Genomic DNA, 23,991 nt, shown 5'->3' on the forward strand with positions numbered 1-23,991 from the left:
AACCAGACAACCTGACTGGAGAACTCATAATTAGTAAAAATGACTCCTATCCACGCGTGCTTCATCTCGCAGTAGCTTCGACGCCCTCGTCCTACCAGGGAGGTGGATTGTTGATGATCTGCCAGATTGTGGATCGCCCAACCCGCCGATGCGGTGAGGCTAATAATTGGCCATGATTTGCTCTTCTGTTTTTTAGAGATGGAGGGGTAAGTCAATTGTGATAGATGTTCAATTTTTATAGAATCACGCGTTGCTTATCAATTGACTTGATGGCCCTGGGACGGATTTTTTAATTTTGTGTCTTGAAGTCAGACTGTTCTCCCCACAACATTCAAGTCAAGTTAAGGGAAATGGCTGCAGTGGCAGCATACAATACGACGGACTGCGACAATGCAAAATACAAGGAAGAGAGAAGGAGCACTGTTTTTCGCTCGTCCAAGACGTTTATAGTGATTGTCGTGTCTATCGCCATCTTTGCTGTTAGCTCACCTTCCCTATTATCTTGTCAAACCGTCGCTAACAATGGATGTCGAAAGGATGTCTTTATATATGGAATGGTACAGCCTCATTCGACCTTCTCGTATTTTTATCAAGCTGAAATTGAGTAAAGGTCATTCCTCTTGTTCCAACCATTCTCAGAGACCGACTCGATCTACCAGATGACGAGCGTGAGTTGCTCAACCCAACATTTAATCTCGATATCACGCTGATACAATTGCCGAAAGTCCAAAAATGGCTTTCTATTCTACTTGCAACTTTTGGAGGTGCTCTTCTGATTAGCTCACGTGCGACTGCCCAACCCGAAGTATTTAATCGTTGCTGATTGGTGATAGCTATCGTTGGATATGTCGCCGACAAGGGCTCATCCCGAAAATTCACCTTCATCGTCGGTCTGTTTGCTGTTGCTGGCGCAACTGTGTTGTTCTGGGTAGCAAGAACGCCCACAGCAATGGTCACCGCGCGCGCTTTACAGGGCGTCGCCGAGGTAGCTATGTGGGTAGTCGGCAATGCGCTTGTGGTCGACACGGTGGACAAGGAGCAGTTGGGCACGGCAATGGGGTATGTATCGATGTCTATGACTGTTGGAACTATGGCTGGACCAGCTGTGGCTGGGATTCTGTAAGTCTGCGTTTATATTTTATACCGATTGTAATGGTGAGCTAAGTCGACGGTAGCTTGAATAAAACCGGCTATGACTCTGTTTTCATACTGGCTTTGTCCTTGATCGGCATCGATGTTGTATTCCGATGCCTCATGATCGAGCCAAAGCCTAAACAAAAGGTCAAGAACGGGGAAACAGAGCCATTACTTCGTGATTCAGGAGTGCCCCAATATCAGAGTACCACCGAGGCCGGTCACGATGAAGAGGCCTGTTCTGGCCATGTCTCAACAAGCTTCATCCCTCCAATCGTGCGTCTGGCTTTGTCTGGTCAGCTCCTTGTCCTGCTTATTGCAAGCATCATTAATGCAATAGTCTGGACCTCGTTTGAAACTGTAAGCAAAACTCCGCCTCGTATATTGATGAGTGGAATCTAACATCATATCAGACTCTTCCCGTCTTTGTCATCAGGACCTTTCACTGGGAATCAGCTGGTATTGGGATGTCCTTTTTCGCACTGACGATCCCCGCCATTATATCTCCGCTCATTGGTAAGTTGTCGCATAACAAGTCCCTATCACCGGCTTATTCCTCATATCTAGGATCCGCCATTGACTACCACGGCCCTCGAATCATTTCCAGTCTATCCTTCATCTCCCTCGTCCCCATTTTCATCGCTTTCCAATTCGTCACGGACGACTCCCTGCGTTCCTGCATAATCTTCTTCTCCCTACTCGTCGCCGCCGGCCTCGCACTCTCGGCTATCCTACTCCCGCTCATGGTCGAACTGAACGACCCCATTGAGCGCAAAGAGCGTGAAATGCCAGGTATATTCGGCGAGGCTGGTGCCAGTGCACAGGCGTTTGCGCTGCATACTATCGCGTGGGGAAGTGGACAGACTATCGGGCCGATTGTGGCCGGAGCGGTGGTCGAGACTGCTGGGTGGAGGGTGATGAACATCGTGATGGCGGCTTGTTGTGCAGCTACGGCTGTTTTGCTTGTATTGACAGATGAAAAGGTTCTGCGCCTAGTTTGGAGGAGGTATGCTGGTAGCAATAGACTTAATAGGACTAACTAGGCTGTACAGATAGGTGGTAGTGAAAGGAGTTTACCTTGACCTCTTGAAGAAAAAATTGCACTGTCAAGGGTATTAGTTCATTGTTGATATATAGATATTACATCAATACATAACGTATTAATAAAGAGGGCTTATTCTTTATAGTTCTTGATACATTATATCAATTGATAATACATGTAATTATACGACTAATTGTATTTCCCTCACTGAGCAGTGCTGAGCACTCATTAATTGTAAATGAAATATTAATACGTATGTATAGAACTCTACAGGCATCCTCATTGAGCATGTACAACATGTAATATATATGTTTTTTGTATTAATAATGTTGATCGCGGAGATAGGCCGAATTTCCCATCGACAACGCCGGGGTTTAAACCCGCTCGCATATGCTACATGTAGAAATTATAAACTTATCGCGCTTTCGAATAGAGGAAGAGGGGCTCTCTGTGATATAATTAGAGAGATCACTCCTTCCTCTATGCAAAAAGTTGCATCGCTCTCTCAATTCGAGACAGCCCTCGACAAAAAGAGAGAGAGAGAGTCAGCATGGCCTCCCGATTCCACAGTACCGTCTTCGGCCAACTCGTGCGAGCGGTGTCTGGTAACAAAGTCTTTCGATATCCAGACGAGATTGATCCGTCGCTATGGAGGAAGGCAGTCCCGTCCCCGTCGTCTGAAGGAGAGAACAGTGATTCTGTTACCAAGGATGCCGGCGCGCAAGACCTTACTGCAACCAACCCCATCGTCGATGATTGGGAAGATATTCTCCTAGTAGGTTGGTACGGTCAGGATGATCCAGAGGAATGCGGGTACATACACCTTACACATTGCCTGTCTAACACAGCACCTGCAGAACCCTCATAATTGGTCCGCCGTGTGGAAGGCTGCCATCTCTGTCCAAATGTGTATACTCAACTTTGGTGTCTACATTGCCAGTTCTATCTATGTGCCGGGTGAGCAAAACGTCATGCTAGACTTTGGCGTCAGCGAGACCGTGGCTACCCTGGGACTATCCTTCTTCACCGTGTAAGCCAGACCTTTTCCAATATCAATCCATCTGCTGATAGCTAACCCGTCACAGAGGCTATGGTCTCGGCCCAATGCTATGGTCCCCTATGTCTGAGATGCCTCAACTAGGACGCACGGCTATTTTTTTCTGGACTCTTTTCGCCTTCATTTTACTTCAAATGCCCACCGGCTTCGCGGTCAACATGCCCATGTTCCTCGTCTTTCGAGTTCTCACTGGCTTTTGCGGCAGCCCGTGTCTAGCGACAGGAGGAGGTACTATTGTGGATATGTTCGATCCAGCTAATGTTTCATACATGATTTGTATTTGGTCTTCGGCTGGCGTCTTGGGTCCTGTCTTTGGTCCGCTTATCGGGGGATTCTTAGCCCCGGTGAAGGGTTGGCGATGGACAATCTGGCTATTCACCTGGCTGTGCTCGTGTGTGCTCATCACAATGTTTTTCTTTCTTCCTGAGACTAGTGCGGCAAATATTCTGTATAAGAGAGCAAAGCGTTTGAGGAAAGCGACGGGAGATAGTCGACTGAAAAGTCAGTCTGAAATTGACGCCGCACATCACACCCTCCGAAATGACCTTATTGTCCTTGCCAGAGCCTTCACCCTGACTTTATCTGAGCCAATTGTCTTCCTGATGGACCTCTACGCTGGGCTTTTATATGGAGTGCTGTTTATCTGGTTCGAGTCGTTCCCTCTTGTATTCGGCGACATCTACGGCTTTACTGTCCAACAGCAGGGTCTCGCATATCTCGGTATTCTCGTTGGCACAGTCATTACTCTAAGTGGGTTTTTGCTCTGGGTACGATACGGTATAGTTGCCAAATTCAACAAGCCGGGGTTCAAGCCCGAGATGGTTCTCCCACCGACATTCATCGGCTCCTTGGCCCTCCCTATCTGTCTTTTCTGGTATGGCTGGTCAGCACAGAAAAGTATTCATTGGATTATGCCCATCATCGGCTCGGGTATTTTCACTATCGGCGTGGTGACTCTGTTCAATTCGCTGTTCAATTATTTGGGCATTTCGTATCCCGTTTACGCTGCGTCCATATTCGCTGGAAGTGCGCTTTTCCGCGCCTGTTTTGCGGCTAGCTTTCCACTGTTTGTAAGGTTTCTTTTCTTTCTTTCTTTCTTTCTTTCTTTCTTTCTTTCTTATGTGTATAATGCAAGGCTGATTATGACAGGCTCCGGCTCTATTCCACCACCTCGGCATCGGCCCTGGCAACTCGCTGCTAGGTGGTATCGCCATATGTTTCATTCCCATCCCGTTTGTTTTCTACAAAGTAAGTCTAGAGAACTGCCAGCAGGCTGATGACTCTTGGAACGTAACTGATCTGTCAATAGTATGGAGGGAAGATTCGGCACATGAGCAAGAACGCTCGACATGATCTCTGAGCGGGTGAGCGGGTGATATTCAACAAGAATAGTCCCAATACCGCTTGGTTCATCCTAATTTCCTGAATAGCTGCATCTTGGCACTCGCTGTAGTCGAAAAGGGCTCGTCTGTTGGTACATTCTTTGGTTGCCACGTCCGGTGCCCAACATCAAACACAAGAGGTAACTTGGTTCTTCCATCCACTCCATTCTCTCAACGCTTTCGACAGAATACACTTCAATAATCCTTCGCATCTCTTGCTCCTAGATCAATCCAAGTATTATAACGGAAATTGCGCGTGGGAATTTCTGAATTGGGGTCCATCTCGATTATGGAAGGGCGGCTAATTAGGGCTTGGGCAGCAGCAGAGCAGCGCAATACTTCCAGTGGTCACATCCAGGCTAAGGGGCGGTACACAGGTTATTAGAATACCAAATTTCAATGAATAGGATGTTGCACAATTCAATTTATCTTCCGTTAGATTTACTTGTCCTAGGCAAATAGGGGCTAGATCAACAATATTTAATCGACAGAAAAATAATCATGCCTCGAGTTTGGGCCTATTGAGGAATATCTAGAGTGTGTTTAGTGCGATCACTGAGTGATTTATGTAGGTATTGATTGGTACATATGTAATGTTGGGTGAGCTCCTTGCGTGTAGTAAAGCATGGTATTCTTGATTTAGTCGAAAAAATAGCACAGATAAATAAAATAACAATCACTGTTCATCGTAAATACATACATACGTGTTGTCAAGCAAATAAGACATGTACCAATGTTGAATACGGAATAAAAACCGGGGCAGTACAATAAATAGTATTAATATTAATTAGAGGGTTGTATAGTAAGTAATAATAAATTATAATAACGGAGCTCCTAGCATGACGGCCTGAACTGTTTCGGAGCTGCCTTGCATCACCTCGTGCGCATTTATTATTTATTATTTTATTATTATTGGCTAATTAATAATAATAATAACAATAATAATCCCTGCCACTGTCTTGTGACCCGGTCGCTGACGGCTGATGACAGTCTAAGGCCCTACCAGTGCTACATGTACTAAGTCACCTGCGAAGTTACCTAGTATGATTCGGAGACCCCTCGTTTTGGCCCGACCAACTAATTAATCCCCCATCCAGTTGCATCATCATCACCTGAAGCAACGCTGTCAAAAGGACAGCAATGCAATGTCCGCAACCACCACCATTCGCAACCCGTCAATAACGGCAACAACAACACTATCAACACAAGGAACCAGGCTGATCGGAGATTACTACCCGCCCATGACGACCTCGAGCTCGACCTCGTTTGACAATACTCCCTCGGCTGCGACATGTCCTCACTGCGGTGACCAGTCTTCCTCCGCGCAGCAACGCATACAAGAGCTGGAAGCCCAGGTCCGCTTCTTATCCGCAAAGGTTTCGGGGTCAGGTACGGTGATTCCTTTCTATCCGACCATAGGCGCGCGAACTAACAACAATACGATACACAACAGACCAGACCGCAGAATACGAAGATGAAACCCGCAACCTGCGAATACACACGCACGCGTTGAATCACACCACTAGTAACGGGGAGACGCGAGCGTCAACATCGTCCTCAGCCACCGACCAAGCCCCAAGATCAACCGATACATATCAACAGCAGCAGCAACAACAACAACAGCAAGGCCGCTTCGCGAACTTCGCCGCATATTTCCCTTCCTACCGTCGCGGCGGGTCCAAAGATTCGTATACTAGTACTCCCCCTCCCACATCGCACTCTACGCACACGACGACATCCTCAAGCCCGCCATCGTCCTCCCACCAAACATTATCACCGCCGTCCACCTCAATTTCGCAGCCACAGCAAGAATCAGAACTCCAAACTGCACTAACCCGTGAACAAAACCTGCGCAAGGCCGCCGAGTCGCAGCTTTCGCAGGCGAGTTCCGAGCTGGAGGAGCTCACGGCGCAGCTGTTCAGCCAGGCGAACGAGATGGTGGCGCAGGAGCGCAAGGCGAGGGCGAAGCTGGAGGAGAGGGTGGCGTTGCTCGAGAAGAGGGATGGGGAGAAGCGCAAGAGGCTGGATCGGTTGGAGAAGGCGATTGATAGGGTGGAGAGGGTGAAGGCGTTGATTGATGGGCATTGATTGGTATTATTTTTACTTGGCCGGCGATTATGATGATGGGAAGTTGATTTTGTTACTTGAGCATGGAGTTTGGAACACATTTAAGTGAAAGGTTGGGCGGTTGGGTGGATGGATCTGGAGTTATGTCGGCATTATTTACTGGGTATTCATTTACATAGCAGGGATTGGACTGGAAAGTGGCTTCTTATCATTTCATATATACCAGGGATTATAGTCAACATGATTATTTGAATATTATAAGTCAACATATCTGAAGTTGTTCACTAACATTATACTGAAATTGAACTAATAAGTGGTGTCTCACGATATCTGTAAAGTATACCACTCCATACATATGCGCCGTTTAATATAGGTTACAAGATAGCAAAGTAATGATGAAGAATACTCATGTATTAATTATTAAATATCTTAGTAACAGAAGTCTGGAGGCCAAGATAATGCCCAAAGAACCCTCCCATGATTAAAACAAACATAATCAGAAAGGGATCAAAGCTCGACAAAGAGTTCCTTTGAATAGCTAGAGACTGCGGGTGACGCGACTGAGCAACCGTATCGATTTCCAGAACAATGTTTAGGATATGCTGGAACAACGCCTGCGCCTCGACGACTACATCCTCGGTTTCCTTCTTCGTTAGACACATGGATGCCGTGGTCAGCTTTGCCTTGAAGAGATTCTTCAAATCCTCGCCATCCTCGTCGCCATCAAAATACCAAAATGACAAACACGACTGTTTAACCGACTCCGAAGAAAGCCGCTTCTCTGACGTGCTCGCGACAAACCAGAACCCCGGCCCCGCTCTTACCAGCTGTTCTCGAATCCATCGACCCCCGTTGAAAAGCGCCATGTACATGATCCATGCATACGCCAGAACGACATATGGCTTGGCCTTGATCGAGGCTGAGATGTGGTCGACTGCGCGACGGAGGGCGGCATCGTTGCACGGGCTGTCTATCTCACCCCACACGGCCCTGAGATTCGCGAGATCAGAAGAGAGCCGTCGACTACGGGCAATCTCTAACATAAAGGCGCTATCAAGAATGGCTCGATACTTAGTGTCCGCGGCAGTGTTGCGCTGGGGAGAAGTAATATAACCGGCCCATTCGCTCTCGAGGACATTGTATAATCTGGCAAAACGGGAGATTCCTAGGCCGTACAGTTGTGGGGAGGTGGCTACTGGTGGGAGACCGAGGGGTAGTCGATGGATAATGGTAGAATTTAGGGCATTGTGGAGGTCCCTATCATTCGATCAGCCGGATGATTTGTCATGGGAGAAATGTCTTGCTCACCTTGTCGCCGCGCGAAGCTCGGTGGCTAAATCAAATGTAATATCCTCAGAAACATGATGGCGCTTGTCTTGAACATGACACCTGCGCCCGCTCATCGTTCCTCTGGCAGTTACTGGGTGTTGACTGACTGTTAACTGACTGTCTGATGCGGTCTTGTCGTCACTAGTTTAGTCACATTCGCAGTTCTTGGTCGGGGGCAAGATTTTTTAACGCATTCTCACGAATTCATGATCGAAATGAATTCCAGGGCGTCCAGGAGAAAACAGATGGTATTATGGCTGGTAACACCGTCAAACAACGGTTGTGTTTCCAGGAGTCAGTGGCGAGATCAAACAGCAGCCAGGCAGTTCTTGGCGGGATAAATCCGTGGGCACCCCGCCTGCCGCCCCCGGAGCTCGCTTGCTGTGACCATCGTTTGTGTGCAAACCCCAATGTTGTTTGTGGGCAGTCTGTGTGTATGTGTGTATGTGTGTGTGTCTATGTGTGTCTGTGTGTGTTTGTAGGGGCAAACTGCCATTCTTCGATGATTGTATAAAGAGGCTGATTGATATATGCAGGCTGTAAAAGAGTAATTCTCCGACTGCACGCCAAATCGGCGCTAACCAGATCGGGACGACACGAGATCTAGTACCATCTCAAGCATCAATATTCAGCATGTTCTCTTGATTGGTATTTTTCTAGTTGATATTCATATATCGTGATAAATATGTAAATACCGTCAGATCCCAGGCAGGATCAGTCGCGCCGAGACGTGCCGTTTACCAGCAGGCCAGCAAGCATAAACGAGAGTTGACAGAACAAGAGGGGTGGTTACTGATCACAAATTACTAATGATCATCCTCATCAGTCTCAACCTTATAAGGATGTTATCTCCGAGCGCACCTTTCGGAGATCGGCCGACGAGCGCCGTTGGGAGTGAATAATCATTAATAGAGAGCGGCGCGGATATCCGGCTGTCTCGCCTTGCGCATGTGCCGAGTGTGGGCCACTATCCTCCAATCAAGACCCTGAAACGTGAAACAATCGCGAATTAGAGCGCCAAACCGTGGAAGCGTGTGGGGTGGGCACGAGTCGGGGGAATCCCGCGGCCCACTTGCCCACTTGGGCTCGGCGGTTCAGAGGCGCCGACAGGTAATCCCTGTTGCTGCTTTTACGCAACTGTGCATAGAATCAGATTCATAAATCCTCTCGTACATACATTATACATTATACAATATACAATATACCATCATATTGTCTCCTCGATACTTGCTGGACGCATCTCATTCGTTGCCCATGCACAATATAGTGCATACACACCCCACATGCTTTCACATACTGCCTGCTGGCGGGCTGTAATGCCATCACGACTCCTAAGGTCATCTCGACAGTTCGAAAAGCTTAGCAATAGCATAAGCTCATCATCGGCGGGGCGGGCGCGACTCACCGAAGGCCCGACAGGCGGCCTATCACAATGAGCAGATGACGTTGCTTGCGTGAAACTTTTCGTTGGTGTTCGAATTTGTCGACGCCTTATCTCCGCCCATATGGACGCCCCTGACAAATCCAGATTGTCACTAACCCCATACCCAAGACGGGGCTGGTATATTATAGATGATCTGTCTCGTCTCATGCAGACCATCATCCCAAACTCCCATACAACCCCGTCGACTGGAACATATCAACATGAGTTCGCCTCCGTTTGACTCGCAGGCTACCACGCCGACGAGGACCAGCTTCGACCAACCACCTCCTCAAAAGGACCAGAACGACCGCCTCGAAACCATCCCCAGTGCCCTAGCCGCTGACAAGGAGAATGACGACGATGTGCCCCCGCTGAGCGCGCGGGAGACTGCAGAAAGAGAACTAGAGCTGGAGGCCGGATATGGCACGGCCAGCCGCGAAGTAATAGAGAAAGCTCAGGGGAAAGATCCCAATCTCGTCGAATGGGACGGGCCTGACGACCCCGAGAACCCTCAGAACTTCTCCGTCGCCAAAAAATGGGTCATCACCATGCTGCTGTCGTCTCTGACCATCTGGATCACCTTCGCCACCAGTGTCTTCAGCCAGGCCACCGTGGTCACCGCAGAGTTGTATCACGTATCGACTGAAGTAACAACGCTCTCCACCAGTCTCCCTCTTTTTGTAAGTTAATTCCTTGCTTCGTCTCGCCTTGCCATAGCTGACTTGTTCGAGGGCTTCTGCATCGGTCCGCTGGTCTGGGGACCATTCTCCGAATTATACGGTCGTAAAACCCCTCTCTTTTTTGGGTATGCAGTCTTTGCCATTTTTCAAATCCCTGTCGCCGTCGCCCAGAACCTCCAGACGATCCTTGTCGCTCGATTCTTCGTGGGACTCTTCGGTTGCGCACCATTAGCGGTCATCGGAGGAACGCTCGCCGATATCTGGGACCCGGTCGATCGCGGTGTCGCCGTTGCCTTGTTCTCAGGGGCTACTTTTGGAGGACCTACCTTTGGGCCGATCATGTGAGCCTCAACTGTCCATATACCTATATACATCACCACTAACACATATTAGTGGCGGCTTCATTGTCGAATCCCACCTCGGCTGGCGATGGACCGCCTGGATCACACTAATCGCCTCCAGCTTCTTCATGATCATCGCCTTCATCTTCGTCCCCGAGACCTACGCGCCGGTCCTCCTCCAGCGGCGCGCCGCCCGTCTGCGCGTCGAGACCAAGAACTGGGCATACCACGCCATCCTCGACGAAAATCCGCCGAAGATGGGCGACATCGTGACACGCTACCTGCTGCGGCCCTTCCAAATGCTCATCCTCGAGCCCATCCTCCTCCTAATCACCATCTACCTCGCCCTCATCTACGGCATCCTCTACCTCACCTTCGAAGCATACCCGATCTCCTTCCAGGAAGTTCGCCACTGGACACACGCCGGCGTCGCCGCACTGCCCTTCCTCAGCATCCTAGTGGGCGTCTTCATCGGCGGCGCCATCATCATCTTCGTCACCAAAACCCGGTTTGCGCGCAAAATGAAGAAGCACGGACGCGTCGTGCCCGAAGAGCGTCTGCCGCCCATGATCATCGGCTCAATCCTCCTGCCCATAGGCCTGTTCTGGTTCGGATGGACATCAAACGAGAACATCACCTGGGTGCCACAAGTACTCGCCGGCGTGCCCATTGGTGCGGGCATCCTGGTGATATTCATGCAGGGGCTGAACTATATCATTGACGTGTACCTGATGTTCGCGAACTCGGCGATTGCCGCCAACACGCTTGTGCGGAGCGCCCTCGGTGGCGCTTTCCCATTGTTTGCGACGCAGATGTACACCAAGCTCGGCGTGGATTGGGCATCTAGTCTGTTGGGGTTCTTGACCCTGGCTATGGTGCCGATTCCCATTCTGTTTTATATCTACGGTGCCAAACTCCGTTCTATGAGTCGGTTTAACCCGAGATTGTAGATTGGTCTCGTGTATAATTATATTTCCTTAATGTTTATTTTCGGCAATTCGAATCTGAGTGCTGATAATCCTGTATACATGTAGCATGTCTCTGGCGTTGGGTATCTTGGCCTTTGAGCAGATAATATATATTTGACAATAGAATAAAAATCTCAATTCTAGCTACCGCACTAAAACTTCACCCTCTATTGCCAACTACATGTACATTCATACATGTATCATTGATATATTAATTGATACTGGCGACGTGATTCAAGTTACTGCAATAGTAGACCCGTCCATTGAATTCACTGTTTTAGTCCTCACAAATCGGCAGGATATCATGACGAGTTCAAGTTTCTCTTTGTTGCTTCGATCCTCCTGGAACAAGTCTGCTTTACAAGATTATCTTTCAGGACTTTGTCCACGTTCGCAGTCCGGTCAGCAAAAAAAGGACGGCCTGAACCGGGAATTACCACCAGTTAGTCCAGTTTTCTGGAAAAGAAGAAACAAAACCTCGCTATCATCTTATGTTAGTTAAACCCCCTTTTGCTAGGATATGGTAACGTACAAGGTGGAATCATACCTCTAGCCCTTTCAGGCGGCATATCTTGTCGAGTAATTTTTTCACGATTGAAAATTTAGTAGCCAGAACATATTGGAAGTCTCAACTAACGTCCTCCGCGCCGGGTAACTGGAGGGAGCGGAGTCACTTCAGACGACTGCCTCACCTTGATTGATTAGAGCATCTATCCAACCCTACTGAACTTCTAAAACACGGGGACATTTCAATTCTTTTAAGCCTAATTAAGAGACACAGAGGCATGCCGGGAGTGTCCAATTGGGGTGGTCAGAAGAATATATATACACGCAGTTCTCTTTGAATTATTTACAATACTTATCAGTGTCTAGCAAATGATAATGTACATTCATCTTGATATATCCCCTTGGGTATCTAATGGTATCTAATATAAATCCTTATACTCGCCGATCAAGTTGAGTGACGCTGAATCAAGCCAAATAATAATCACGTTCCAACGCCGTTGTCATGCATAGGTCATTACATATTAGCTCTCCTCGCCGCCTCCTGGAGGTGCGACGGGAGTAGCTTTTCCAGGTGCATCAGAGAGGGTCCCAGTCTGTCTGTCGCTTGTTTCTGCTTTCTCTTTTTGAAGCATCTCAACCGCCTGTTTAACCTCCTTCTCGGCGATGCTTTTCAGTCCTGCAAGATCCCCTTCCTCTAAACTCTCCACATCTCCAACACTTTCGTAAAGCTTGCGTGAGGTCGTGCGGTTGATATCAGTGTATTCTTCCTTTGTGATGACTTTGCTCCGGTAGAAGGGTTTCAGTTCCGATCCAACTAGTTTTTGCACATCTGATTTGACAGAAAGAGAAAGACCTTTGCGGGACGGTGAATTCTCATTCGACCTCGCAATTTCCTGCTGGCGTCTATAAGAACGGTGTTTTCTGTCAGGATGAGGATTGGACTCATTGGCATTTTCTTGGCTTTGATTTGGAGAGACTGAAGGAGAAAATTCCTGTGTAGGAGAAGAAAGAGATACAACACTTGGAGAAAGCTGTATGGGTGAGACTGGTCTTCTTCGGGAGTGTGGTGGAGGACTGGTGGACGACAATCGAGGCGATGATCGGTTTGAGGATGCTGATGAGAGAGAAGGAGAGGAAGGACCAGAAGAGCTATGAAATTCAGTCGGGGTATTTGTAAACGCAGAGGGTCCAATTGAGTTGCTGTGGTGGGAGGCATCTTCTACCTCTTTGAGTAAAGATTGGAGAAAACTGGGTTCGCCGGAGAGGTTCTCTGACTGAGGACGAGCTGCAGACCGCGACGGTTCGCCATTGTTATTCTGTGTGGCCATTGCGGCTAATTCTTCCGTGCGTCTCGTGCGTGGTCTTTTCAACTTTCTCTCGGGTTCCGTCGGTTCAGGGGACGGAGAAATGGTTGGTTCTTTGCGTTTGCGGGAGGGATTAGGATCGTTCTCTAGTTCTCTAGCACGTTCAAATGCGTTCCAAGCGCGCATCTCTTCAACAGACTCCGGCTGTGGGGTTGGGGCGCGAGGGACGCGGGGACGTGATGGCCGGGGAACATATTCATCGAGAATGGCAGTGGGGTCACGGAAACTGCGGCCACCGCCCTGACGCTCTGCAACCTCCACCCGGCGTTGCCACGCACGACTCGAGCTTTGTCGAGGGGAGGCTTGTGAGAAAACTTGATAGTCTGAAAGCAACGAGAACCGGTGGTCTGAATCGTCGAACGGAAAGTCGAGATCAAGGTTCAGCCTGTCGTAGACCGATTGCCACACAGCAGCCCACTGGAGGGAGTTGGCCTGGTTGCGGTTACGAAGCATGCGCTGCTGTGCACGGGTCCGACGTTCTGGTTGCCGACTGCGATTGGGTCTGTTTGGTGTGTCAGACACGGCGTTCAGCATTCGCTGAGTTTGACACGTCTCACAGTACCATGAGCCAGACGGCACCGCATCCAACCCCAAGCAATAGGTGTGAGAGGGCACATCACAGCCATCACACAACAGCAACACTTCTTCGTTATCATTATCGCCGCAAATCGAACACGGCAGCGTATCCGAGTCGTCGGTGATCTCTTCCTCCAGGATCATGAAGGGGTCCAATTCGGCCTCTTGGACTTTGTCCTGCACGGGGTAAACGGAGACGGCAGGGCCTTTGCATAGTCTCAGCTTCTGTTCGACACAAGAGAAATAACAATATGTGCATCATCACTCACCGTCAACACCATCGCATAGCTCAACAACATTGAAATTTGCGCGGCATACCGGACAGCTATTGGCCCTTTCAACCCACGGCTTCAGGCAGTCGTCGTGGAACATGTGCAGACAAGGCACCAGCCTGGCAATGCGCCTGGAGGACCGGTCTGCGGGAAGGGAGGCAAGCGTGGATGGTTGGGTGTTGTCCTCGCCGTCGTCATTATCGTGGTTATCGAGTCTTGGCGGAGATGGGACGAGGACGGGAGAAGGGCTGGAGGCGCCGGCGCCAAGGTCGTTTAAACACACAATACAAGTGTCGGCCATCGAACGAGGGAGGAGAGCCCAGAGTGTGCGATGGGCGACTGAGGGGAGGCATGAAGAGCAAATGGGGGGACAACGGCGAAGTAGGGACTTCTAGGTTCTAATTAAGTAGAGGAGAGAGAGAGAGAGAGAGAGAGAGAGAGAGAGAGAGAGCCAGGAAGAGAGAAGGCGCGGCGGGCGGGCAGGCATAGGTTTTGAGGCTGCCCGCTAGTGCCGCTCGGGCTAGTGCGCGAACGTGACCTGGTCCTGGCCTGGCATCAGCTGCTGCTGCCTGCATGACTAGCATCCATCCGCCTGCATTACACTTTACTTGCTTAGTATTGCCCATGACTTGCTAACTGCTTTGATTAATATCGTTGTTATCGATGCTAAACAGAGTCGTGCGCCCACTTGCCCTTGGCTGTCAGGTAAGCTGACTTGCAAGCCGCCTGTCCACACGGAACGCCTCCGTTACGCTTCACCCACCTCGCTATGAGCTCTTGCTAGATATGCCCCAGGACGGCCTCGCCATTGGGACAGTCGGGTGGAAATCTCCAGGACCAGTGTATTTTCCAATCCGAGCCGTAGACGACAAATTGGCTCCCGAAGGGGAAGTTGAAACCCTGAAAGAAGCTCATACATGGCAGGCACGACGGTTTTGACGTGGCAATGTATGTGAAGATATGAGCTCCGTTGCCATTCTCTTTCGCACAATGGAGTAACATCTTCAACTCCGGATGCACCGTCAATTCCTCGTGATCAATACGCTGCTCTGCCAACGCCTTAATGCTGTCTTCCCACCCGTCAACCAGAGACAGCCACTCGCGACATTTCCCCATTTTTTCGTTGTAGCATCGTACAGCGTGTTCAAAGACCCATGCCCATACCCATGCCCATGCCCATGCCGAATCTGGGCCTCGGAAAATTGTGTGCCGACCATCGTCCACCACAGTGATGCGGATATCGAATTGAAATAGGTGTGCCAAATTTGTTGAGGTTGCTGCCCTCAACACCACCTTTAAGTGATGCAAAAGATTGTTAGCTTTTCGGATATACCTCTCGGTATCGCGATCAAGCGGTGGTTTTGCTTCGTCATCCTTGGGAAATATCAGTTTCTTGTACGCACTTCTGATAGTAGCGAGAAGCTTCCAAATACGCCACCAATAGCTATCATCGTTATCCGGTGGGTTTTCACACTCTGCCTCTTTGCCTGTGAAAAAGGGCTGTAGCTCCATAACGGCTTTTTGGACTTTAGCTAACGGTTGCTTCTCGTTCGGGACCTTTGTGTCTATCAGAAATTGGTGTTGTGGTGACTGCACGCGCTTTTGGATTTTGGTGAACGACCATTTAAGAGCGTCAAGTCTGAACTCTTCCACTTTACTGGTCATACGCTTTGGAAGATGGCAGTGCGATGTCGGTTTGAACTTCTTCAGCAACCGTGGGCGAAAAAAGCCAGCTGAAAGATGGCCAAGGTCCTTCCAAACCTTTGCTAGCCGTTCTATTGTACTCGTACCGGCTGGTTCGTTTCCTGATAAGAAGATCTCAATATTCCCAGGTATTTCGTGTGCCCGAACGGCGAGTGATATTCTCTCTTGCATGGTTTCGATATCAATAGAGCTGCCATAGAGTCCAATGTCTCGGCCAGACTCCATGGATTTCGAGCAGGGGAGAAGCGTGGCTCACCGTCCTTGTCATGGCCCATGACTGCTTTGCGGTCTGCCCCGGTCTTATTTTGTCGAGTCTGTGTGTATTGCTGGAAACAGTGAATAAGCATTCAGATCTAGTTGTAAACGTTGGTCGTCACCGCACTCTGTCACTGCATCGACGATTCGTTCTTTGACGAATGGCTTGTCTCTGCACAGCAGACTCTCTTCGCTCTTGACTCTGCGAAGCTTGTTCCTTTCATCACTTTGCCTGTCGCAGGGAAGCGATGCCATGCGTTTGCAGAGAAGAGCAGAGACAAAGGGCCTGATCTCTGCTTAGATATTTCCAACTCGTAGAAAGCACAAAGGAAAGAACTTGCTGGAACATGAAATAAGCTGTCAAACAAGGCATCAGAGTGAAAGAAACAAGCGAAAGAAAAAGCAGCAGGGGCAGCCACCAAGCAAACGGCAGCCGCCTCGGTGTAGGTGACTCAAGCATCACCGCCCGGTCAATGGCGACCACAGGCTATCATCTTGACTGTTATTGTGAGTAGACTCTGGGAAACTTAATAATGGGAAGATATGGAACAATAACATTGAAAGCTATATTGACATCGATTGATAAGGATGATGGCAGCGGCTGCCGTATCAGGAAGGCGGCGTCCTTGATTGTCACTGTCGCGCTGTGCTCGATGAGAGGCTATCGTAATTCCACTCTCGTAGACAATTCGAGGGCATTATTTAGACTCTAAGCCATTCGAGTCGTAGATAAAATAGCTATATTTTGGAGCAGTGCTGACTAGCCAGAATGTTGCTGTCGACCCTTGACCACCGCAGCAAAAAGGGGTCGGAGGTAATTAGCTCTTAATCTAGTGCATATCTCGTCTGTCAGTCACAGTTGCACAGTCGATCGATCGCTGTGGAGACGGCTGTGACTAACTGCACGCTGCTGAATCGTTAACTAGTGAGGGGCGTTCCCTGCGGAGCTCACAACAACTACTCTCATAGCTCCTGTCCAGACAGTCAACTGTGCAGTTTCCAAAGCAACAGTTCACAATGCAGTCAGGAATATCAGGTCCGTCTCCAGATACACTCAGCAACTAACACGAGCCTCTCTCTATTTACCAGCCCGCCCGAGTGATTCGCTTGCTCACCCCGCAATCCATGTCATCGCTGTCTATTGACATTCATTCAACTAACATTTGAACCTCGTTCGTCAGCCTCGTCGGAATTGCACGACGCGTTCCAAGCATTCACCTCTGATGACTCCCAATTCGCTCTTCCAGTGACCATCACCTCCGAGAGCCTCCAGCCGCAGCCTGCAATCCCCTTCTCGGGCTCCTTCTACTCATCCGTCCCCAAACTACAATCGGTTCTCGAACCAAAAACCCCCCTCTTTCTACTACTCCGTCACTCACCCTCTACACTAGTGGCATTGACCTACATCCCTTCCGATGCGGGTGTCAGAGCGAAAACCCTATTTGCGTCTACTCGCGCGTCACTGGTGAGAGAACTAGGCAGCGAGAAATTCGCTACCACGATTTTCGCTACGGAGGAGGAGGAGGTAGTCAGCGAGAAGGTGTGGAGGGAGCGCGATTTGGAGGGTAATGGCGTTCAGAGCGCTAGTTATACAAGAGAGGATCTGATGGATGAAAAGGAAAGGGAACTGGATGCTGTGCGGCGGGCAGAGGACGAGGCCAGGCATGGGACAGCCGGCAGGGATGTTGGTACTGGGGGGACACTGGGTAGAGTCAGTGGGATATTTGCAGGTGGCAGTGTGAACATGCCCATGCCTGTGGATGACGATGTCAAGTATGCGTTACAGTCTATCGAAGATGGGCAGCTGGTGCAGCTAGTGAGTTCAAGTCCGCTTGATTGGTGTTGTTATTTGCTAACTTCTATATACAGTCTATTGACGTCCGCTCCGAAACCGTCAAACTTGTGAGCGCCGACTCGAATGTCTCTCCGAACGACGTTGCTTCCAAGATATCGGATTCGTCCCCGCGGTATGCGTATTATCATTACCCCGGGTCCGATGTTGTGGTGTTCATATACACGTGTCCCAGCGGCTCAAGTATCAAGGAAAGAATGCTATATGCGAGTACTCGGCGAATGGCCGTTACATTGGGCGAATCGCAAGGGCTCAAGCTCGAAAAAAAGGTGAACATTAACCCAGTCCTTATATTCTTGATGGTTCCATATCTCTGACATCAACTTTCCAGATCGAGGGCTCTGCGCCACTTGAAATCACTGCGAGCAGACTGCAGGAAGAGGTCAATCCTCCGCAGGACGAAGGACCAAAACGGGGTTTTGCCAGACCTAAGCGCCCTGGTAGGTAAACGCCAGGTGGTAGATGGGTACACCGATAGGATGTGAAATATCCCAGCTTTAGTTTATAGCAATATTCGGTCCCCAATTTACCTCTCATACCTCTCAGTAGGACAGAACGACAGTAGTGGTCACTGCATCCATCGCAAGACCAGTCGGAGACGGTGGTAGCACTATTGATTTCGAAAATTTTTTTTCTGGTAGAACAGATCCGTCCGAGAACTACCCAGATTTATAATCTTCGGACAGCCGTCGCGATCCTTCTCGAGACGCGTACACTCGAAACAGTAGAAAGCGTCGCTGATACCTTCGCCGCCGCAGACGATGCATTTATTCTGGTAATTTCCGAAAGAGCACTCGTCGCAGATGCGCACAAGAGTCGTAGGTCGGACGTAGGAATCGCAGACAGGGCATTTGCCATCGCATTTGTCACACAGCCGGCCGATTGAGATGCCGGGTTGCTTGCGGCACATGACGAGATCAGGATGATGGCGAGACATGGCGAGTGAAGATGCTACAGATCGCTGTGTTGAGTTCGAAGATGTCTGTTAGATAGAGGTGGTAGGTTCGGGGTGGTCTGGTATGTGTGAGAGAGTGTGGAGGGAAGATGCTGGACGCGTTGAAAAGGTGGGAGAAATTAGAAATGCCCGCAGCTGGTCCAAGCGCCACTCTAGGCCGTTCCGCAACAACTTCTCAGCAGCGATCAGTGAGCGCCCTCTTTGCGACGACCACTCGAACGCCTGTCCTGGTGCTGCACGGTGAATCTGTTGCAGTGGTAGCTGTGGAGTTCTTTCAAATGGGAGAAGAGTGAGTTCCTCCTTGTTCGCTGTTGGTATGATAGTTAAAGCTCATCTGTCCAGAACTCTAGCTTCCGCCGTGGCCGTTCCTCAGCCTGAGGAGCAGGAGCAGGAGCAGCCCATTCATAATTCTCCAGAGACGGGCCGTAAGAGGCGGCAGTCTTCTGTTTCAGATATCGGTGGCAAGCGACGGCGGATCAGCGAAGAGCATGATCGTTCTCCAAACCATCCAAGTCGGTCTCCGCCGCAAGATGCCCCAGACCCCGATTCAAGAAAGCCTTCGAGAAGGGGTGGCTTAGCAGCAGAGGAACGCAAGCGGAGCCAAAGGCTTTTCGGAGGTTTACTTGGGACACTCTCTCAGAGCTCCTCAAGTGTAGCGGAAAAAAGGCGCGCCGATATCGAGCAGCGCCAGCAAGCGAAACTTCGATTGCAGGATGAACGACATAGTGAAGCTCGGCGGAAAAAGAAGGAGGATATTGTGGCTGAAAGACAGGCGCAGCAAAAGGAGTTGGAGAAGGAACAGGTATGATGATTGTTTTCTCTTCATTCTACACCGTTGGGGGGTAAAACAGCTTACAATCCTAGATGACTATCAGACATAAGAATTTGCTGCACGCGGCAAATTTTTTGCGGACAAAAAGCACGCCTGTCCTGGTGAGCTAGCATTCAATAAATTACCAACATCGAATAACTAACAGTGGACAGTTATGGCTTCCTTACCAAGTACGCCCCGAAGACGACGATATCATCGACAGACAGATCGAGGAGGTAAAGGAGACTATTTCCAAGGAAGAAGCAGAATTCGAAGAGCGCTGGCACCCTGAAGAAGATCGCAAAGAAGATCGCAAGAAAGATCATATCGACGATAAAGATCAATCAGCCAACGCAGACACATCAATGGAAAATGGAGAATCGACAGCCCATAAACACGAAACCGGGGATTCTCCGGCAAAGGATACGCATTCCAATCAAGAGAGAGAACCAGAACCGGCTACGGTCGACACCGTGCCTTCTACAACTAACGAAGAGCAAAGAGCCGACAATGCGACTCATACTGGATCCTCCCATCGCCACGAAGACGACGGCGAAGAAGTCATGGAAGATGACAAAGAGGATATGGTCATTTACTAACTCATTTAATTTCTGCTTCCGTGGTACTTTCCTCCTATACTATTGTTTACGCTGTCTCCCGTCATGACGATTCTGTTGAGACTGACGGCGAGCGTTCTTCATGTATCACTATGCCATGCAATTTCTTGTGTCATCTGTATATTATTATCGACCGTCTACTTCTTATGGCTTATTTTTTCTTCCATTGAGGCACTGAGTGACTGACCAAAGATGGCACGTGACCGCCTACCTCGGTCCGGTTAATACTCCCCTTTGTAAGCAACAAGCTCCGATGAATAACTTCGATTATATTATCGATTCATGATAAATTATAAAACTTTCATTGGTATTTGAATATAAATATGACTTCAAAAATCGACAAGATCAGTTACGAAGGCGATTCACGGGTTGAGCGGCGCAACACGATCTTGAATGGACGGAAATACAGTAAGCCCAATGAGCTGCTACAGCCGGCAGTACATCAAATATACTGATTTGATTCATAGCCTATCTGTATGGCGAGCCGGCTTCAGGAAAATGGAAAGCTACTATTCTCTTCGTATGTCAATGTTGAATTCCTCGATTCAGTGTCTCTAGCTTCAATCGCATCCAAAGCTTCAGGTTTCGCCGGTCTCTTTGACCTCGGCAAAAGACCTGCATCAGATTGAGCTGCAAGAACTTCGCTGATTGTGTACCTGCGTATAGCTTCATGGATATCCCGATTTGGCCGTAGGATGGCGTTATCAGATCCCCTATGCCCTACAGTTGGGTTTCAGAATCGTTGCCCCAGATCAACTCGGCTATGGACAAACTGTAAGCTAATGCATCATCCCCATTTACGAATCACACACTACAATAAAACTGAAAAAAAACACCACAACAGGATGCTCCTGAAGATTACAAAGAATACGCTTTCAAAAAAATAGCTGCAGACTTTAAGCAACTCGCCACTCAGCTTGGCGAATCACAGATCGTCCTTTGCGGTCATGATTGGTATATCCAAGTCTAATCCATTATACAACGCCTCAGGCTGGTATCTAACTTGATGTGGAAATTTTCCAGGGGTGCGGCATTGGCATACGCAATTTATATCCATCAACGCGCTCTCATTTCGCACATAATCACTGTCTGCGTCCCGTATGCGCCCCCGCGAGCAAAGTTCACTTCATTAGACGACATTGTCGCCAACCTGGCTCCGCACTGGGGCTACCAACTTCAATTCCGGTCTGGCGAGGTTGAAAAAGTTGTTCGTACGAAGAAAGATATTCAGCAGTTTTTATTGACCATGTATGGTGGGAAAACAAGCAACGGAGAATGGGGGTTTGACCCGAGGAAGGGCATTGCTCTTGACAAATTAGGGCAGTTTCAGCAATCTCGGATTTTGAATGGCGAGGTTTGTCTTCTCTTTTACTCGTCTTGTCATATTGATTTTGATTCCAAAAAAAAAACTAAAATAAATACCAGGATCTGGAATTCTATTCAAGCGAATACGCTCGCCACGGAGTCCACGGTCCATTGAACTGGTACCGTCTCACCGAGGTTAATCACAATGATGAGAAGCAGTACGCATCACAGCCCAATATTGAAGTGCCGTTGCTTTTTATTCAGGCTCTCAAGGACTTGGCCTTACCGCCTTCTATGGGCAAGTCGATGAAGAAGTATATCCCGAAATTGACCCTCGAGCAAGTGAACACGTCGCATTGGGCTTTGACAGAGGACCCTGAGGGGGTTAATCGGATTATTGGCAGCTGGCTGGGGAAATTTTTCCCGTCGAGTGGTAATAGTAAGCTGTAAATGATTGGATAATATACGAATAGTAGTTGACATAGCTATGAACAACTGTATTATCGTTATCGATTGAAACATGTAACTTTTGCGTCAAAATTCTTCAAACGTTGCCATTATTACTAAATCAAAAAAAAATAAATAAATAAATAAAAAGGTAGGTCCAATAATATATTCCAGAAATAGGTTTCTGGTTAAACCCACTTACTCATCCAGAATCTTCGCCCCAATTTTGAATCCTCCCTTTTCCAACTCCTCGACATACTCCTGTCCCAAGGTCGCCGGCGTGACTATGCCAGCTGAAATACTCTTGATTTTCTTTTCATTCTCCAAAATCACTCTAGCCGCACAACCAACCGCCACGGCGGTCAATTCATACTGACCTCCTCGGTAAGAGGTGCTACCTAACACTGTCTTGGGTTTGCCGTTGGCACCCTTCTGATTGGTAGACATAACAAGGCGATACTCGGTAATATCATCCTCTACTTCTTGCTTTGTGGGTCCAGATCCTGGCGCAGGCCATAATTTACGAGCTACCCAGCGGAAGGGTGCGAGGACAAGTAGACTGATTCCAATAGTGAAAGCATAGTGGAACAAAACTCCAACAAAGACGTTGCGGACACGGAGATACTGGCGGATGGAAAAACGCGGGCCGTAGTGATTTGGCATTAAAGTACTGCTGCGATTCACAATGGCTTCGTCAGCCATGCCAGTGGGTGAAGTAGTCAAGGCGCCGAGCTCGGAAACTTCGCGAACGCCAAAAATGAGTTCGAAGAGGGACTTTCGAGGTGTGATACGGGTTGGAGGAAGAGGAGAAGCAATGAGACACTTGCTGTCGCTAGATTTGAGTAACTCAGGAATGCTTAGGGTCTCCAGCGTAGTGAGAATTGTGGAGGCAGTGCCGCCACTTGGACCGGCCGATCTTGGTAGAGTCAGCATATGAACAGTTTATGTATCTGAAATACAAGAAATATTCTTTACTTGATGTCATAAATGCAGCCTACGGTCTCAGTAGGATCAGCCGATAACTTAGCTCGCGTAAAGTCGGCAGCGTACCAAGTGAGGATATCTAGTGGTGCGCTTTCTACACCGCAGGAGGGGACTATCTATGGTGTATGTCAGTTGCTTTATCGTCTGTATATTGCATAAGAAAAGACCTACAATCGCCCCATTCTCTTTGGCCGTCTCATGGTACTGCGGAATCACGCGTCGGAGCCATGGTGTTTCTCCAGTCCTATGGATGCATGTCAGTCAAGCTATATATAAGCTAGAGAATTACTGGGAAGAGTACTGACACGTCGACATAATGTGTACCGTTCTCAGCACAGGCAGCAACAACAGGCGTTGAGTACAAATGGTACGGACCAACGCAGTTGATTATCAACCGCGTCCTTTTCGCTAGAGCATCCAGCTCTGATTTGTTCAATTGAACAGGTATGATTTCTGTGTAGGTGTGAGCTGATTGTCCAAGTAAAAGTATAGATACTTATAGAATTACCTGGGTCAGGTCGATCGACGTTCACATTCTTGACTTCCCGTACCACTGCCTCAATTTTCGAGGCTGATCGGCCAGCAAGAGCCCATTTGAGGGTGGTTGGAAATGCCTTGTAGATATACTCAGCAGTGTATTTGCCAGTGTAGCCCGTTGGTCCGAGCAAGACCAGGTCGAATTCTCTAGTAGCCATGGAAGAGAAGTTCTGATTGTCCTATAATTATCAACCACTACAATGCCGAGGCAACTTGAGTTGGAGTCGGTGACGTCAATGTTCGGGCGGTTTGGATAACGCACAACACAACTCTCTATTTGAAGAGCTCAGATTTAAATAACAACGAGAGACGGCGATTGATATAGATTTAGAATTCACGTCTAGGCAAACAACTCAGTCGTCACTTCTTGCAGGGTTCACAT

General features: G+C 48.8%; 13 protein-coding genes across 13 annotated transcripts; 7 read left to right on the top strand and 6 right to left on the bottom strand.

Annotated features, from left to right (window-relative positions):
- Positions 1-25: 25 nt before the first annotated feature.
- BGW36DRAFT_10504 (major facilitator superfamily domain-containing protein) lies at positions 26-2,285 on the top strand. Its single transcript, XM_046209191.1, has 8 exons — positions 26-479; positions 537-557; positions 611-668; positions 726-785; positions 834-1,119; positions 1,176-1,494; positions 1,548-1,650; positions 1,702-2,285. The coding sequence occupies exons 1-8, from the start codon at positions 351-353 to the stop codon at positions 2,175-2,177; spliced, it is 1,452 nt and encodes a 483-aa protein (XP_046077881.1). The 5' UTR covers positions 26-350; the 3' UTR covers positions 2,178-2,285.
- Positions 2,286-2,726: 441 nt separating this feature from the next.
- Positions 2,727-5,000, top strand: BGW36DRAFT_402875 (major facilitator superfamily domain-containing protein; the record flags this gene model as incomplete). The annotated part of the gene is made up of 5 exons (XM_046218872.1): positions 2,727-2,951; positions 3,025-3,206; positions 3,262-4,303; positions 4,383-4,481; positions 4,543-5,000. The coding sequence occupies 5 exons, from the start codon at positions 2,727-2,729 to the stop codon at positions 4,591-4,593; spliced, it is 1,599 nt and encodes a 532-aa protein (XP_046077882.1). The 3' UTR covers positions 4,594-5,000.
- A 760-nt stretch (positions 5,001-5,760) lies between these two features.
- On the top strand, positions 5,761-6,703 carry BGW36DRAFT_353672 (uncharacterized protein; the record flags this gene model as incomplete). The annotated part of the gene is made up of 2 exons (XM_046213453.1): positions 5,761-6,004; positions 6,069-6,703. 2 exons carry the CDS (start codon positions 5,761-5,763, stop codon positions 6,701-6,703), a joined length of 879 nt encoding a protein of 292 aa, XP_046077883.1.
- Positions 6,704-7,095: 392 nt separating this feature from the next.
- BGW36DRAFT_421827 (uncharacterized protein) lies at positions 7,096-8,085 on the bottom strand (the record flags this gene model as incomplete). Its single annotated transcript, XM_046219623.1, has 2 exons — positions 7,096-7,939; positions 7,991-8,085. 2 exons carry the CDS (start codon positions 8,083-8,085, stop codon positions 7,096-7,098), a joined length of 939 nt encoding a protein of 312 aa, XP_046077884.1.
- Positions 8,086-9,655: 1,570 nt separating this feature from the next.
- BGW36DRAFT_284446 (putative MFS multidrug transporter) lies at positions 9,656-11,405 on the top strand (the record flags this gene model as incomplete). The annotated part of the gene is made up of 3 exons (XM_046210238.1): positions 9,656-10,114; positions 10,166-10,455; positions 10,508-11,405. 3 exons carry the CDS (start codon positions 9,656-9,658, stop codon positions 11,403-11,405), a joined length of 1,647 nt encoding a protein of 548 aa, XP_046077885.1.
- Positions 11,406-12,359: 954 nt separating this feature from the next.
- On the bottom strand, positions 12,360-14,018 carry BGW36DRAFT_10554 (uncharacterized protein). The gene is made up of 2 exons (XM_046209195.1): positions 13,852-14,018; positions 12,360-13,796 (listed from the first exon to the last, which is right to left on the bottom strand). Exons 1-2 carry the CDS (start codon positions 13,857-13,859, stop codon positions 12,452-12,454), a joined length of 1,353 nt encoding a protein of 450 aa, XP_046077886.1. The 5' UTR covers positions 13,860-14,018; the 3' UTR covers positions 12,360-12,451.
- BGW36DRAFT_10565 (uncharacterized protein) lies at positions 13,909-14,559 on the bottom strand. The gene is made up of 2 exons (XM_046209196.1): positions 14,189-14,559; positions 13,909-14,076 (listed from the first exon to the last, which is right to left on the bottom strand). Exons 1-2 carry the CDS (start codon positions 14,441-14,443, stop codon positions 14,011-14,013), a joined length of 321 nt encoding a protein of 106 aa, XP_046077887.1. The 5' UTR covers positions 14,444-14,559; the 3' UTR covers positions 13,909-14,010.
- Positions 14,560-14,630: 71 nt separating this feature from the next.
- Positions 14,631-16,198, bottom strand: BGW36DRAFT_10590 (uncharacterized protein). The gene has a single exon (XM_046209197.1). It carries the CDS (start codon positions 16,069-16,071, stop codon positions 14,923-14,925), a length of 1,149 nt encoding a protein of 382 aa, XP_046077888.1. The 5' UTR covers positions 16,072-16,198; the 3' UTR covers positions 14,631-14,922.
- Positions 16,199-17,118: 920 nt separating this feature from the next.
- On the top strand, positions 17,119-18,401 carry BGW36DRAFT_392931 (putative actin monomer binding protein; the record flags this gene model as incomplete). The annotated part of the gene is made up of 4 exons (XM_046217755.1): positions 17,119-17,137; positions 17,283-17,917; positions 17,971-18,222; positions 18,285-18,401. The coding sequence occupies 4 exons, from the start codon at positions 17,119-17,121 to the stop codon at positions 18,399-18,401; spliced, it is 1,023 nt and encodes a 340-aa protein (XP_046077889.1).
- Positions 18,402-18,563: 162 nt separating this feature from the next.
- On the bottom strand, positions 18,564-18,890 carry BGW36DRAFT_285964 (putative Pre-mRNA splicing factor ini1; the record flags this gene model as incomplete). Its single annotated transcript, XM_046210368.1, has 1 exon — positions 18,564-18,890. One exon carries the CDS (start codon positions 18,888-18,890, stop codon positions 18,564-18,566), a length of 327 nt encoding a protein of 108 aa, XP_046077890.1.
- A 103-nt stretch (positions 18,891-18,993) lies between these two features.
- Positions 18,994-20,603, top strand: BGW36DRAFT_367224 (pinin/SDK/memA/ protein conserved region-domain-containing protein). Its single transcript, XM_046214839.1, has 4 exons — positions 18,994-19,197; positions 19,251-19,710; positions 19,773-19,841; positions 19,893-20,603. Exons 1-4 carry the CDS (start codon positions 18,998-19,000, stop codon positions 20,316-20,318), a joined length of 1,155 nt encoding a protein of 384 aa, XP_046077891.1. The 5' UTR covers positions 18,994-18,997; the 3' UTR covers positions 20,319-20,603.
- A 56-nt stretch (positions 20,604-20,659) lies between these two features.
- BGW36DRAFT_392933 (putative epoxide hydrolase) lies at positions 20,660-22,091 on the top strand (the record flags this gene model as incomplete). Its single annotated transcript, XM_046217756.1, has 6 exons — positions 20,660-20,744; positions 20,804-20,856; positions 21,003-21,110; positions 21,181-21,290; positions 21,360-21,690; positions 21,762-22,091. 6 exons carry the CDS (start codon positions 20,660-20,662, stop codon positions 22,089-22,091), a joined length of 1,017 nt encoding a protein of 338 aa, XP_046077892.1.
- Positions 22,092-22,146: 55 nt separating this feature from the next.
- Positions 22,147-23,969, bottom strand: BGW36DRAFT_332436 (Saccharopine dehydrogenase-domain-containing protein). The gene is made up of 5 exons (XM_046212851.1): positions 23,581-23,969; positions 23,378-23,525; positions 23,244-23,316; positions 23,064-23,188; positions 22,147-23,004 (listed from the first exon to the last, which is right to left on the bottom strand). The coding sequence occupies exons 1-5, from the start codon at positions 23,765-23,767 to the stop codon at positions 22,287-22,289; spliced, it is 1,251 nt and encodes a 416-aa protein (XP_046077893.1). The 5' UTR covers positions 23,768-23,969; the 3' UTR covers positions 22,147-22,286.
- Between the last annotated feature and the right edge of the window lie 22 nt (positions 23,970-23,991).

The sequence above is a fragment of the Talaromyces proteolyticus genome (assembly GCF_021365285.1).
Source record: "Talaromyces proteolyticus strain PMI_201 chromosome Unknown BGW36scaffold_1, whole genome shotgun sequence".
NCBI classification, from domain to species: Eukaryota; Fungi; Ascomycota; class Eurotiomycetes; order Eurotiales; family Trichocomaceae; genus Talaromyces; species Talaromyces proteolyticus.

What these genes read in the sequence shown, in the direction of transcription:
- BGW36DRAFT_367224 (XM_046214839.1), top strand. Translation starts at nt 18,998, where the DNA reads ATGCTGGACGCGTTGAAAAGGTGGGAGAAATTAGAAATGCCCGCAGCT. An exon ending in TTCTTTCAAATGGGAGAAGA is followed by an intron (nt 19,198 to 19,250) that starts GTGAGTTCCTCC and finishes TCATCTGTCCAG; the next exon opens with AACTCTAGCTTCCGCCGTGG. An exon ending in CAAAAAGCACGCCTGTCCTG is followed by an intron (nt 19,842 to 19,892) that starts GTGAGCTAGCAT and finishes AACAGTGGACAG; the next exon opens with TTATGGCTTCCTTACCAAGT.
- BGW36DRAFT_10504 (XM_046209191.1), top strand. Translation starts at nt 351, where the DNA reads ATGGCTGCAGTGGCAGCATACAATACGACGGACTGCGACAATGCAAAA. An exon ending in CGATCTACCAGATGACGAGC is followed by an intron (nt 669 to 725) that starts GTGAGTTGCTCA and finishes AATTGCCGAAAG; the next exon opens with TCCAAAAATGGCTTTCTATT. An exon ending in CATTATATCTCCGCTCATTG is followed by an intron (nt 1,651 to 1,701) that starts GTAAGTTGTCGC and finishes CCTCATATCTAG; the next exon opens with GATCCGCCATTGACTACCAC.
- BGW36DRAFT_10565 (XM_046209196.1), bottom strand. Translation starts at nt 14,443, where the DNA reads ATGGCCGACACTTGTATTGTGTGTTTAAACGACCTTGGCGCCGGCGCC. An exon ending in AAAGGGCCAATAGCTGTCCG is followed by an intron (nt 14,077 to 14,188) that starts GTATGCCGCGCA and finishes GACTATGCAAAG; the next exon opens with GCCCTGCCGTCTCCGTTTAC.
- BGW36DRAFT_332436 (XM_046212851.1), bottom strand. Translation starts at nt 23,767, where the DNA reads ATGGCTACTAGAGAATTCGACCTGGTCTTGCTCGGACCAACGGGCTAC. An exon ending in GGTACACATTATGTCGACGT is followed by an intron (nt 23,317 to 23,377) that starts GTCAGTACTCTT and finishes ATGCATCCATAG; the next exon opens with GACTGGAGAAACACCATGGC. An exon ending in GGCTGCATTTATGACATCAA is followed by an intron (nt 23,005 to 23,063) that starts GTAAAGAATATT and finishes GACTCTACCAAG; the next exon opens with ATCGGCCGGTCCAAGTGGCG.
- BGW36DRAFT_10590 (XM_046209197.1), bottom strand. Translation starts at nt 16,071, where the DNA reads ATGGAGTCTGGCCGAGACATTGGACTCTATGGCAGCTCTATTGATATC.